The following is a 15000-nucleotide window of genomic DNA, read 5'->3' on the forward strand; positions in this document are numbered from 1 at the left end:
GTCCTTAGCCAACAGCAACACTTAATCATCAAAATAGACCTCCTACCACCTAAAAATAACAAGGGAATAGCAATAAGATTAGCATTACAATCAACAATGGATTTTTTGACTGCAGCCCCCCCCCCCCCCCCCCCCCTTTTTTTTAACGCATGGAAGGATGAAATATGACGTATCTTAGGCGATAGGTGAGAAGTTGCCAGGTTTATCCACCAGTAAGAGGAGACACTGGGTGGTAGCGAATCGGCTTCGGTCGAGAACCTACTCACGGCAAAATCGCTTCATCATTGGAGACTTTCCACCTGTCCAACGTGTACCCGATGTGGGAACGAACCCGAAACCGCAGAGCATCTAGTTGAACAGTGTGTTGTGACTAAGCTTCTGGGCTGGTTTGAGACGGTGCACGAGTGCGGTTAGGAATTTGCTGATTGGGTTGATCGTCATAACATAGTAGTAGTGTGAGCACCACTAGAAGCTGTTGCTGATTGGGTCGATCGTCATAACATAGTAGTGTGAGCACCATTAGAAGCTGCTGCTGATTGGGTCGATCGTCATAACATAGTAGTGTGAGCACCATTAGAAGCTGCTGCTGATTGGGTCGATCGTCATAACATGGTAGTGTGAGCACCATTAGAAGCTGCTGCTGATTGGGTCGATCGTCATAACATAGTAGCGAGAGCACCATTAGAAACTGCTGCAGATTGGGTCGATCGTCATAACATAGTAGTGAGAGCACCATTAGAAGCTGTTGCTGATTGGGTCGATCGTCATAACATAGTAGTGTGAGCACCATTAGAAGCTGTTGCTGAATGGGTCGATCGTCATAACATAGTAGTGTGAGCACCATTAGAAGCTGCTGCTGATTGGGTCGATCGTCATAACATAGTAATGTGAGCACCATTAGAAGCTGCTGCTGATTGGGTCGATCGTCATAACATAGTAGTGAGAGCACCATTAGAAGCTACCACCGCCTTGACGTATTCAAACACTGGTGGGGACGCCTAAATTCTTACCTAGCACCAAATGCTACCCGGTCGACCATAACGATCACTAGACCAGCCAGCCGATTTCGGAGGACTCATGCGTAGCTATCGTTAACATATCGCCTGACACTAGAACCGTAGCCATCGTTATGTTATAGCCTGACACTGAAACCCAAAAAGACTGGCATTTTGACGTCATTTTTTGGTCAGTGTCTGGCTATAAATAGTTCTTAGTTGACGTCACTCAGGTCTTTGTTATTGTTTTTTGCCATCCGCGTTTATGAGTAATGCTCACTAAACTGTATTAACCTGATTATAAACGTTCATGGATACACACAGTTTTGTGTGTTGGTCCGTTATACTTCCGGATGGCAATGTTATGAGCTTCTTAGCCAAGCGCATACTATCTATAAGGTAACGATGGCTATGCTACGACTCACGTCGGCCTGACGAGGTAAGCGCGTGAAAGGAATGGAAATCCAACCGTAGCCATCTTCATTAATATATAGATAGAACGAAGTTGACGTCATTGAGGTCTTTGTTATTGTTTTTTGCCATCCGTGTTTATGAGTAATTCTCACTAAACTGATGAACCAGACTATAAAAGTTCAAGGATAGACAGAGTTTTATGTGTTGGTCCGTTTAGTGAGAATTACCCATAAACGTGGATGGCAAAAAAAACAATAACAAAGACCCGAGTGACGTCAACTTCATTCTATCTATAAATAACTTTGGTGACAACTTTATAAACATTCTATCAGCTTGTAAAATGAACTATCAACGCTCAAGCCAACTATCAATTATGTTAAATCAAGTTTATTAAAATAATACAGATGATGATAATAATAATAATAATAATAAGAAGAAGAAGAAGAAGAAGAAGAAGAAGAAGAAGAAGAAGAGAAGAAGAAGAAGAGAAGAAGAAGAAAGAAGATAAGAATAAGAAGAATAAGAATAAAAATAATAATAATAATAATAATAATAATAATAATAATAATAATAATAATAATAATAATAATAATAAATAATAATAATAATAAATAATAATAATAATAATAATAATAATAATAATAATAATAATAATAATAATAATAATAATAATAATAATAATAATAATAATAATAATAATAATAATAATAATAATAAAATAATAATAATAATAATAATAATAATAATAATAATAATAATAATAATAATAATAATAATAATAATAATAATAATAATAATAATAATAATAATAATAATAATATAATAATAATAATAATAATAATAATAATAATAATAATAATAATAATAATAATAATAATATAGACGTCGCTTTAGATGGTGATTTTTATGTTTCGTTACTTTACTTTCGTGTGTTTGTTGGAGTTTTTCGTTGTTTTTTTCTTTAAAACTCAATCGTCCTTTTTAATTCGTTACGTTTCGTTAACTGTCCTTTTATAGTTATACAAATGATGTCATATTATTATGTTTACACATATTATTACGTCAGACATTGCGTAGAAGAAAAAAAACCCTTTTTTGTCTCACATCGAACAAGAGATAATTTAATGAACCCAAGACGAGGGAGACGATACTAGAATTATTCACTGTGATGATGAGAAAAATGTCATGCGTTTTTATAATTGCAAATCTTTCATTTTTTTGTTTTACCTTTTTGTTCTGGGGAAGGGGGGGTTGTTTGTTTGTTTCTTTTTTGTTTTTGTTTTTGGTGGGGTTTTGTTTTGTTTCGTTTTGTTTGTTTTGGTTTTTTTTTGGAGGGGGGGGGGGTGTATGTTTTGTTGTTTGATGAGGGTTTTCTTTTCTTATCTATTTGTTTTTCGTTTTGTTTTTTGTTTTTTATGGGTTTTTTATGGCTTTTGTTTTTGTTTTTTTTTGTTTGTTTTTGTTTTTTGTTTGTTTTGTTATATTGATCATTCTGTAAGATACAAAATTAATTCATGTATAGTATTTTGACTACAAATCCAATTCTTAGCATCTATATCACGTGATATATCACCAATTGGAGACCGTAGGTCACGTGACATTTGATTAAAAATTTTAAAATAAATAATAAACCAAGCTATCGTCGTAAAAAACAAATACAGTTCACTTTTCTTCCTGTCAAAAAAAAAAAACAAACAAACAAAAACAACTCCAAACTCCGATTATTTTCCTCTTTATGCCATGAGATAAATCCCCCCCCCCCCCCCCCCCCCCCCAAATGTCTGAATGAAAGAATACGCGGTTTCATAGATCTTTAAAGCCACCTCCTTATATTTCTTCATAATTTGATTCATCCCGACACAATACCGAATCCAGACATAAATCTTGTGTCACAAATATTTTACTGTTGTTTTTTATCATTTGATTTCGAATTCTAATTTTCGGCATGTCAAAATTGACCTCGTCCTGCGCCCATAGGAGGCAACCCCGGGACGTAATGGAACCCGCTGTTCCTGCATCGACTGTTGACGCCTGTTCCCGGTATCGCCATTTCAGGCATGACGATTGCCTCTTCCCGCTCCGTGGGCAATGTGACGTGGTGGTTATAAACCTTATTTAACGGGCGTTTGCATAGGTATTGGTGAGATTGGTAAGCGCACTCGTCCCAGTAAGATGTCGTGAACGCGAGAGGGGCTTGGGGGAGTCCGAATCTGCTGGGTCCAAAACTGAACACCTGATTTGGGGGAAGTCGCGGAATGGAGAAAGCTCCGTAATATCCGGGGGTCAAGGGGTCACAGATGTCAGGGTTCAAGCTATTTTTGTCGGCGTACCCTAGCATACGATACATGGGCGGTCCTTCCTCTAGGCGAACCATTCTAGCGTTGAGTGTTGGGAAACGTTGCGTCCGTTGCGTCATGGTGGATCTCTGTACGAATGGTTTTGAGATCGGTTTTAATTTGTTGAGTTTAAACAGTAAGATTTTTTTTCTCACTCGGGGTATCAGTTTGTAGAAGTCGCTTGGCATAAGGATGGCTGTATGACAGCCTGATAAATATTATGTTAAGGCGTCTCCTGTGGTCTTAGAAATGCGATTGCAAAAATTGCTATGTTTTGCTTTGAGTTTTGGTGCTTTAAAATTGATTAAATTGTTTTGTCCACTGCTTATGATTTGGAATCGTCTGACGTCCAATAATTTAATCAATCATGAAAGATGTAAAAGCAATTTTTTTTTTTAATGTCAATATAATGATGTTTCGAAGCGTCAAATTAGGGATTAGAAAAGATTAACAACTGAATTTAATACAAGCCTTTTTCAGATTTTTTTATACGTACTGTATCAATGAATGTGTATATTAAGTATATGACAATGATTTTGTGTTCCTTGTCTGTTGTAGACTGTAGACTGCAGACTCTTGTCCAATATTTTCTATTTCAAATGTGATAATAAAGAGTTATTTAATTTTAGTTTGCACTCCTTGTGGAAAGTGTATATCAACGAAATTCTAAACAAGCGAAACAATCACACAATTACCATTTGAAGATAGAATTCAAATCGATTTTAGTACGTTTAAAGATTCTATAATTAGATGGATGGTGTATCTCACGGCTAGACAGCGAACAAAACAAAGCGAAAGTAGTGATGACGCACATTCAATTCATGTTCATAAATGGTGCGAAAGAATTATCACAAGGCGAAAAGATAAGAATGTGAAATTGAATGTAAACTTCAATTTAATATACGAAAACAGATAAAATGGACGTTTCGGGTTTCCCCTTTAGCAACAAAACAGGATGACTGAAACACTAAAGACAAATGAGATAATGTGGCAGTGGCGTTATTAAGATCACAAGATTATTAAGAAATTAAGGAGTAGACACCAGTGTAAAATAAAGATCTGAACAAGTGTGCATGAAAGGTGCCAGACAAAGCAAGAAAGAAAAATACAAGAAAAAAAAAACCCAAAATAAATCAGACGACCTCGACTGGGGATCGAACCTCAGACCAAAAGAACGATGAAAACATACTTTACTAATTCATTTTTAAAAAATCAGATCGGAAAAATGAATCGGGTGTGTCGGTTTCAATGCTATTTCAGGGTATTCTGTGCATTGGTAAGTTCAAGTTAAACAACACTATAGAAGATAATCTGAACAGATGATGATGTTTACAGTCATTGTGCTTGTCCTACTACAGCGGTTTGAATAATATTATATTTCCCTCCGGCTACAAAGATGATGATGATGATGACGATGATGATGATGATGATGATGATGATGATGATGATGATGATGATGATGATGATGATGATGACTATAATGATTGGCGATGTTGCGGATTTTGGTGGCAGCAAACGACGACGATGATGATGATGATGATAATGATGATGATGATGGTGATGATGATGATGACGACGACGACGATGATGATGAGGACGAGACGATGATGATGATGATGATGATGATGATGATGGTGATGATGATGATGATGATGATGATGATGATGATGATGATGATGATGATGATAGGCGATGTTGCGGATTTTGGTGTGGCAGCAAAGGTGTTGATACATCTTATTATAATATTATGTTAGCGATAGTGAGTAGTGGAGGTCTTTGTTGAAATAGTAACGAGGGTGATTTCGTATAAATACATTGCTGATTTGATGATGTATATTTTCCTCAACAGCGTGTAGTTAAGTTATCATTCATGATTCTTTTAACCCATTTAAATCCAAACATGGCAGAATTTATTATTTTCACGAAAAGCATATGTGAGAAATTTTACGGTTAGAAAGCAGACTATAATTAATCGTGTGTTAAACGTGCATAACTACGTCAAGTTATGTTAAGGGAGAAAATTACTGTGATGATGATGATGATGATGAAGAGGAGGAGGAGGAGGAGGAGGAGGAAGGAGGAGGAGGAGGAGGAGGGGGGGAGGAGGAGGAGGAGGAAGGAGGAGGAGGAGGAGGAGGAGGGGAGGAGGAGGAAGGGAAGAAAAAGAAGAAGAAGAAAAAGAAGAAGAAGAAGAAGAAGAAGAAGAAGAAGAAGAAGAAGAAGAAGAAGAAGAAGAAGAAGAAGAAGAAGAAGAAAAAGAAGCAGAGGAAGAAGAAGAAGAAGAAGGAGATGGTGGTGGTGGTGGTGGTGATGGTGGTGTTGATGGTGGTGGGGGTGGTGGTGGTGGTGGCTGTGGTGATGATGGTGATTGTGTTTGTGAATGTGTTCGTGTATGTTGTGGGGAGCTAGAAAAGAAGCAGAAGGATGATAATGAAAAATATTTGTGGTTATATAAAAAAAAAAAATCAAAGGTCCACATCTACTCACGGATCTCGCTGGAATTCTTGAGACAGATACAGAGGTGTAAATGTGCGAGGAGTCATTTGCCGAGGAGGGAATTGAATCGAATCCCAGTCCATCACTCTAGGGGTGGCTGTAGCACTGCGAGACATGGTGAACGAACCAAGAACTGATTTGTTTGATGGATCGTGAGAAAGAAAGAATAAGGCACTAACAATGTCCGAATATTATTGAAAAATGTTTTGATGTGTTGGAGAAGGCTCGCACCAACCAGCGACAACAGGAAGCCAAAGAGGAGGATTTTTTGCCTTTTGATGATGACCGGTACAGTTGGTTGGGAATGGAATTTTGTGATTCTTTTTTTCAGATTCCGAAATGGTTCGGTGTTGATTAATAAATATATTGCAAAATTTTGAAATGGTACAGCTCTGAATTGAACGTTGTAGGATTTAAAAATAAATCGTATGGTCTGAATGTGATTTTGCAAGATATGAGAATGCTACAATTCCGAATTGTTTTAGTGTTAGTTTCTGAAATGATGTAGTTCAGATCTTAATGAGATTATACAAGATTGCAGAGCAGACGTTTGGGTACTGTGCAGAACCGAGATGTCTTGATACTCAAAAGACTTTGATTGTAGAGTGTCTGACGAGTTGATTATGGCAAATACTTGAAGTTATGAAATGTTGCTTGTCGGATGATATCATGATATGCTTGATATGACCACCGTGTTGTGCCCAGTTGACGTGGATGAAGAAGTTTTGTTGACAACAATTTGTTATAAGTTATAAGTTCACTGAATAACGTGGGAAGTTAGGGTTGGGTTATAAAAGGAATCATACCTACATTAATTTAGTAATACACAACACAGATCATTCACTCGTAAACACATTCTACGTGTAATTAACACACAGTAAGGTAGTAAGTATACCATATGATAATGATTTTTAAAGCTTTTTTTATATAGTGTAATATCCACTAAATGTGCTCAAATCGCTTTACAAAGGGTCTCTGGCCAACAGCAATGTAACAGGTAGAACGTGACATGTCGCCTGTTATGCGATTTTATTTATTTTTTCCGACACAGAAACGCTGTTAACGGCCAGGTACTCATTTTACACTCAGGTACGGTGAGAGAATTTGAGTAAAGAGCCTTTTTCAAGAACTCAGGCATGCGCCAAGCGACACTCGAACCCAAGCGACTCTCATACCACAAGGCCACATAGCCGCACAAGGCAAAGTCAAGATATTTTCTGACCTCCACCCTCCACCCCCAATCGCCATTGTCCACCTTGTATAATTTGTCCTATCAAAAGGGTAGCAAGCAATTGTTATTGTTCGCTCAGCGCTATATTATAGACCTGGTAAATTCCAGTAATTCAATGGGCCTAATGGCTCTGAAGAACAGCGTTTTTGATTAACCGCAATGTAAATGTTGCTGCTCGAAGCTCGAATAAATAGATAATAATGTGAAATTGAATGTAAGCTTCAATTTAATTACAAAAACAGATCAAATGAACGTTTCGGGTTTCCCCTTTATCAACAAAACAGGATGAATGAAACACTACAGACGAATGAGATAATGTGGTAGTGGCGTTGTTAAGATGAATAAACAAAAACATTGATGGCCAATTTTCATTCATCCTGTTTTGTTGATAAAGGGGAAACCCGAAACGTTCATCTGATCTGTTTTTGTAATTAAATCGAAGCTTACAATCAATTTCACATTATTATTTTTTGATTAACCGCATTAAACTGCAGCTAAGACAAGATACGTTTAACCAATTTTGAGACTGAATTATTGGTGTGGCTTTGTGGTCTAGCGATACGACACTCGACTTCTGAATCGGTAAGTCCCAGATTCTAGCCCCGCTTTAGAGGTGCATGGCTGAGTCTTTGGAAAAGGCTCGTCACTCACATTGTCTCACTGTACTCAGTGAAAAATGAATACCTGGTCGGTAGTTTTGTTGTGTTTGTCCAAAAAATATATATATATAAAATTGAAATAGCACATTTCAATCATTTTATTTCGTCCTACATGTTCGGTTTTGCTGTTGGCTTGGAACCCCTTAGAAAGCGTTTTGAGCACGATTAGTGGATATTGCTCACGTTTTTTATTCATATTATTTGCTACTGCATTAATTCCTTGATCTTGTTATCACCTTCAAAATCAAAGAGGATGAAATTCACAACTGTTAATACTACTAGAAAACCCTGTTATTAAGAAAGATTTTATTGGATGCCTTGCGCAACCCACGCCGTAAGCCGTATCACGTATCACGTAAGAAAAGGTTTCGCCAATACAAGAATAATAGCTGACTATATACGTGAAACGACGTATGGAGTGTGTTGCGCATTGCAGGTATCAATTAGTATACTATGAAAAGGGCACATCGAGTTAGAAACTAAAACGACGTAATAGCACTCGTGATTGTCTACTGAGCTTTGTTACCATCATATTCATCATCCCAATTATTATCAAAATCAGTTACATGACTATATCTATTTCGGCATAACCCCCCCCCCTCTCTCTCTCTCTCTCTCTCTCTCTCTCTCTCTCTCTCTCTCTCTCTCTCTCTTTATATATATATATGCACAAATCAAAGAGGATGAAATTCACAACTGTTAATACTACTAGAAAACCCTGTTATTAAGAAAGATTTTATTGGATGCCTTGCGCAACCCACGCCGTAAGCCGTATCACGTATCACGTAAGAAAGGTTTCGCCAATACAAGAATAATAGCTGACTATATACGTGAAACGACGTATGGAGTGTGTTGCGCATTGCGGGTATCAATTAGTATACTATGAAAAGGGCACATCGAGTTAGAAACTAAAACGACGTAATAGCACTCGTGATTGTCTACTGAGCTTTGTTACCATCATATTCATCATCCCAATTATTATCAAAATCAGTTACATGACTATATCTATTTCGGCATAACCCCCCCCCTCTCTCTCTCTCTCTCTCTCTCTCTCTCTCTCTCTCTCTCTCTCTCTCTCTCTCTCTCTCTCTTTATATATATATATATATATATCCTTCTCTCTATCAATCTCCCTCTCTATCTCTCTCTCTCTCTCCCTCTCTCTCTCTCTCTCTCTCTCTCTCTCTCTCTCTCTCTCTCTCGTTTATCTACCTTTTCTTGTGGAAAATATTTAAACTTTGTAGTGCTTAGAAACCAAATGCATGAGAGGTTGAAGTTCTTGATGAGGAGGAGGAGTGGGGAGTAGGAGTGGGGAGGAGGAGAAGGAGGTAGAGAAGAAGAAGAAGAAGAAGAAGAAGAAGAAGAAGAAGAAGAAGAAGAAGAAGAAGAAGAAGAAGAAGAAGAAGAAGAAGAAGAAGAAAGAAGAAGAAGAAGAAGAAGAAGAAGAAGAAGAAGAAGAAGAAGAAGAAGAAGAAGAGAAGAAGAAGAAGAAGAAGAAGAAGAAGAAGAAGAAGAAGAAGAAGAAGAAGAAGAAGAAGAAGAAGAAGAAGAAGTAGAAGAAGAAGAAGAAGAAGAAGAAGAAGAAGAAGAAGAAGAAGAAGAAGAAGAAGAAGAAGAAGAAGAAGAAGAAGAAGAAGAAGTAGAAGGAGGAGGATGAGGAGAAAATAAGAATGATTGGGGGGTGGGGGTGGATGAAGAGATAAACACATAGAAGGGGGGGGGGAGAGGAGAAGAAGAAGAAGAAGAAGAAGAAGAAGAAGAAGAAGAAGAAGAAGAAGAAGAAGAAGAGAGAGAGAGAGAGAGACGTTTTAAGAAAGCCATTTCTTCTTCTTATTCTTTTCCTGTCTTCTTTTTCTCGTATATTTTTTTCCAATCATTTTTATCTTTAACTTCCCGAGCCTCAAAGCGGGATATTGATTAATGGCCCGCAAATCGTTTTTTGGAGCTGATATCGGTTATTGTTTAGATAGCGATATGTAAATTATATGCACAAGTCAATGCCTTAAATCAATAGAAACGATCGATTAAAATTGATATAGATAGATATATCGATATAGTTTTGTGTCATATACAAACTAGAAAGGCAGATAGATAGATAAATTGATAGGTAGATAGATAGATAGATAGATAGATAGATAGATAGATAGATAGATAGATAGATAGATAGATAGATAGATAGATAGATAGATAGATAGATAGATAGATAGATAGGTGGATAGATAGATAGATATAGATAGATAGATAGATAGATGGATGGATGGATAGATTGATAGATTGATAGATAGATAGATAGATAGATAGATAGATAGATAGATAGATAGATAGATAGATAGATAGATAGATAGATAGATAGATAGATAGATAGATAGATAGATAGATAGATAGATAGATAGACAAACCAGACACGCCTGCTAATAAGTACACGAAGACTCAAACTAAAGAAAGGGCAAATATTTATACGTGTATGTAGCAAAATTAAATTACATTGAAACTTAGCTCTATAGACGTCTAGTACAACACATAATTAGACGGTCTAACCATAAATTCACAAGTTCCTTAACAATCCTTTGAAATCAAACACTTTCAAAAACACAGGTCTTGAATAACGATCAATAATAAATATTTTGTAAGCAATTAGATATTCTCATGCTCGTTTGTTTAATCGATTTTGTGTCTCGTCAAAGGAACACAACTGCCTTCACAACATTTACGATAATTTTATGAACAAAATAATATGTGACTCAACGCTTCCATTCGGTAATAATATGCTGGCGTGAATCTGATTCCAAGAATTGAATTTAAAGAGAGAGAAGAAACTCCCCCCATAAAACTTGAAATAATATAAGTAATTTGAGAGAGAAAAAAAACGAAATGAAACAAATTTATTTTTCTCCATAAAGCGGAGATATCTATTCGAATAATATCTCATGAATATCTTAAAGTAGACGTGCATTTATTTGTAGGTCTTATAACCTAAAATGTTATGTGCTCATTGGTGTGTGTTATATTGGAAAAACTCTCAAACCAATGCCAGAAATTACCTTTTACAACAATGTTAAATTATCAAGCCCATAATTGCGTTCGGTTATCAGACCTGCTAATATATGCACGTTGCTTTAAGTTAATTTTGATCATCTGTTTCACCCGACGTGCACTTATTTGCAGGTCTGATAACCCAATTCATTATGGGCTCAGTGTTGTAATGGAATCTCAAAAAAAAAAACGCAAGATATTGTCCATTACAACAATGTTTATAGCTAGGCCAATAATCGTGTTTGGATGTCAGACCTGAAAATTAGTACACGTCTGTTTCACTCCGTTATAATACCGAATTGAAATGGTGAGTCACATATTGTTGAAGTTAGTTTTACATGGAAATAAAATTAATGAATAGTACACGTTGAACAAGAAATTATGGATATCCGTGTGGTTGAATTAAACAGACGTTAGTTAGGTTTGCCTTCCGTGTGATTAAGAGTTTTTTCCTACCCTAATTGTTTGGTGTGTTTGGGCATATTGTGTGTTTTAATGTGTATGGGTGTTTTAATGTGTTGTGTATGTGTGTGCAAGTATGTGTGTGTGCGTGTATGGGTGAGTGTGTGTATGTGTATGTGTGTATGGGTGTGTGTGTGTGTGTTTGGATACACACATATGTCTGAGCCTTTTCTTCCAGACTGGAGATCAATTGTTCCAAGTGGTTTATCGTATGGTGGCCACCCATTCAGGGGCCGGTAACTCTCACCTTCCACACAATATAATAACCGTCCGTGCCCCCTAGAGCCTGGCCTGGCCTGGCTGAGGTCGTCTGGGTCGAATGGTGATTCACTAGGTATTATGCCAGTGCACCACGCCAGAATGACTCTACCAAAAAAAAAAGACTCTAGAGTTAAATTGGCGTACACGAGGCACACTCTAGAGTCAGTCTCGCGGCCGCCAATTTAACTCTAGAGTCTTTTTTTGAAACCATCCTAAAATTTGACTTTTCCTTATTAACGACAAAATTTATTTTTTTTTAATTAAAAAAAATTACAAAACAAAAGCTTCACTAAATAAAAGATGAATTCACAGTATTTCCAAAAAAAAATTAATTAAAAATCTAGTGCTGACACGGTAGTTTCGGTGTACCACGCGAGAATGACTCTACCAAAAAAAAGACTCTAGAGTTAAATTGACGTACGCGAGGCACACTCTAGAGGTAGTCTCGCGGCCGCGAGGCTAACTCTAGAGTCTGTCTCGCGTACGCCAATTTAACTCTAGAGTCTTTTTGGCGATAGAGTCATTCTGGCGTGGTATACCGGCGTTGACAAAGACGTTTTAAAATGAAATTTAAGTTAAGATACCCATAGTGACAACAAGAGATGAAGTGAGTTGAAAAGTGACAGAAGACAATAGAGAATAAAATAAGAAATGGGGATTTGAACCCGCGACCTTATTGGTATGACAACTCGCCTGACCGATGAGAGCGTGACTCTACCGTGTGAGCTATCCACGATCCCCATGGTTAAGATCACCAAAACGATGTATTATAAATTATTGTTTGAAAATTGTGAACACTTTTTATTATGTGGGTCATTCTGAGCATATGTGATAAATGACTCGCGCACGTGGAATAATCATATAGCTCGACCCCAGATATGTATGTATATATATATATATATATATATATATATATATATATATATATATATATATATATATATATTGAATCGTGTTTGATACAAATATGGTACGGATAGTGCTCGACATGTAGCAATGGAGCAGCAGCAGCTTCTTATGGTTCACACTATTATGTTATGACGATCGACCCAATCAGCAAAGTCCGGTCCGCATTCGTGCACCGTCGCGAACCCGCCTGGTAGCATCGTCACAACACACCTTTCGACTAGATGCTCTGCCGTTTCGGGTTCTTGTCCACAGCGTGGACATATTGGACAGGAAGTTAGACCCCACTGATGTAACGCACCGGCCGTTAGGCAGCTCCTCGACCGAAGCCGATTCGCAGCTACCCAGTGTCTCCTCTTACTGGTATCAAAGCCTGGCAACTTCTCACCAAGCTTAGAGGAGTGTAGGTCCCCGCCCCCACGAGGGATTGAATTCGTCCAAACCGACTTCCATCTCGTATGTGCAGCTCTGTCCGTAGTCAGGGATTCTGCGTACAAGGGTTGCCGGAACTTATTTCGGCTCGAAACGGGGGCACCGTTCATTATGCGCATGAGAGGGGTATCCCCATTCCCTCTCTCTTTGATCTTACTCAGCCAGTTTCCCGTAATGGTCTCCCTCCGGACATCGGGGGGCTGGATCGCTGCCATTATCGGGCCCCATTCTCTAGGGGTTGTTGCTAGCGTTCCCGACACTATGTGCATCGACTTGCGAAGTTTTACATCCACCTTCTCAACGTTTCTGCTTCTACCCCACACTGGAGCGCAATACTCCGCGGTGGAATAGCATAGTGCCAGGGCGGATGTTCTCAGGAGCGCTTGGCTAGCGCCCCAAGTCGATCCCGCCAGCTTCCTCAGAAGACTGTTGCGTTTCTCTATCTTCCGGGCAACCCCTTCGAGATGAACCCGATAGGTAAGGCTGCGATCCAACGTCACCCCTAAATATTTTGGACGCGGCTCATATGGGAGTGGCTGGTCCCCGACTAGGACATTCAGTTTACGGGTGTGCCAACCACTGCATAAGTGAAATGCAGTGGCCACGGTTTTTGAAGTGTTCATCTTCAGGTACCACTTGTCAAAGTAGGATTTGAGTCTGGTGACGTCCTCGCTGAGTACGCTCTCGAGACGGGTCCACACTTTACTCTGAGTAACGAGTGCCCAGTCGTCTGCGTATCCCAGCCTCAGGGAGGAAGTGTTCGGCATATCGCTAATGTAAACGTTAAACAACATTGGCGCAAGTACCGACCCCTGAGGGACCCCATTCTTCAATTTCCTTACTTTGCTCGTGACGTCTCCCAGCGCGACGTGGGATTGCCTTTCCCCTAAGATCGAAGAGAACAACTTCAAGGTCTTTTTGCACCTTATGATTTTTGCAAGTTTGAGCATTAACCCATCGCACCAGACCGTATCGTACGCCGCTGATAGGTCTATAAACACAGCACCTGTTTGCTGTTTTCTCTCGAACCCGTGCTCAATATGCTCTGTAAGGGCAATGACCTGCTCCGTGGTGCACCTCCCTTTTCTGAAGCCTGCCTGCTCAGGTGGCAGGGCAGCGTCTAGGACCGGCCCCCATCGGTTTAATAGAACACGCTCCAACAATTTGTAAAGACAGCTCAGCAGCGATATGGGTCTGTAACTGTCTGCCTCCTTCGCCGGCTTCCCTGGCTTCAGGATGGCAACTATCTTCGCGTGCTTCCACACTTGTGGAAGCTTTCCTTTTGCAAGGACGTCAGACATTGCCTCTGCTAGCCAGGCCCGTGCCCTGGTGCCCAGATGCGTCACCATATCGGGATATACACCATCTATCCCTGCTGCTTTGCCGTTCTTTACTTCGCTAATGGCTGCACCCACTTCTCGGGGACTGAACGGGGCCGTCCAGTCCGACTCCTCCGCAGGTAGCGAGTCCAAAATTGTACGGAACGCCTTGCGGACACAGCGCTCAAAAGCCTGATTAGGGACCCGCTTACTACGGTTCTTAATATTCTTGGCAATTGTGTCTGCCTCGCATTCCGGTGCAGCCTTCGCGAAATTCCGATCTGGGTCCAATTTCTTTATCAAACGCCAATCGTGGCGGCTGGAGTGTGTAAAGTCGAGACTTTCCACGGTCTCCTGCCACCGTTGCTTCCTTCCCTCTGCCAGAGACTGAAGTAGTCTATCGGCTGTGTCCTGGGACTGGGTCTGCTGGTACTCTCGGTACAGCTCTTCCGACTC

The 15000-nt window shown here is 39.1% G+C and overlaps 1 protein-coding gene across 7 annotated transcripts in view; it reads right to left on the bottom strand.

Moving 5' to 3' along the window:
• Positions 1 to 15000, bottom strand: part of LOC144978146 (uncharacterized) — an 87567-nt gene that overhangs the window by 59409 nt on the left and 13158 nt on the right. The window contains exons 1-2 of one of the 7 annotated variants that reach the window (XM_078923815.1): positions 11577 to 11608; positions 6233 to 7001 (exon numbers count right to left, since the gene is read on the bottom strand). The exons of 2 other annotated variants lie outside the window; for them this stretch is intronic. In XM_078923815.1, coding sequence (XP_078779941.1) covers positions 6233 to 6357 — 125 coding nt within the window. In that variant the 5' untranslated portion in view covers positions 6358 to 7001; positions 11577 to 11608. Of the gene's footprint in view, positions 1 to 6232; positions 7048 to 10615; positions 10858 to 11528; positions 11609 to 15000 lie in introns of those variants that run through there. 4 more of the 7 variants (XM_078923814.1, XM_078923812.1, XM_078923811.1 and 1 more) reach the window with 4 other exon arrangements.

The sequence above is a fragment of the Berghia stephanieae genome, chromosome 8, assembly GCF_034508935.2.
Source record: "Berghia stephanieae isolate SIO BIC M18660-M18661 chromosome 8, UCSD_Bste_1.3, whole genome shotgun sequence".
NCBI lineage: Eukaryota > Metazoa > Mollusca > Gastropoda > Nudibranchia > Aeolidiidae > Berghia > Berghia stephanieae.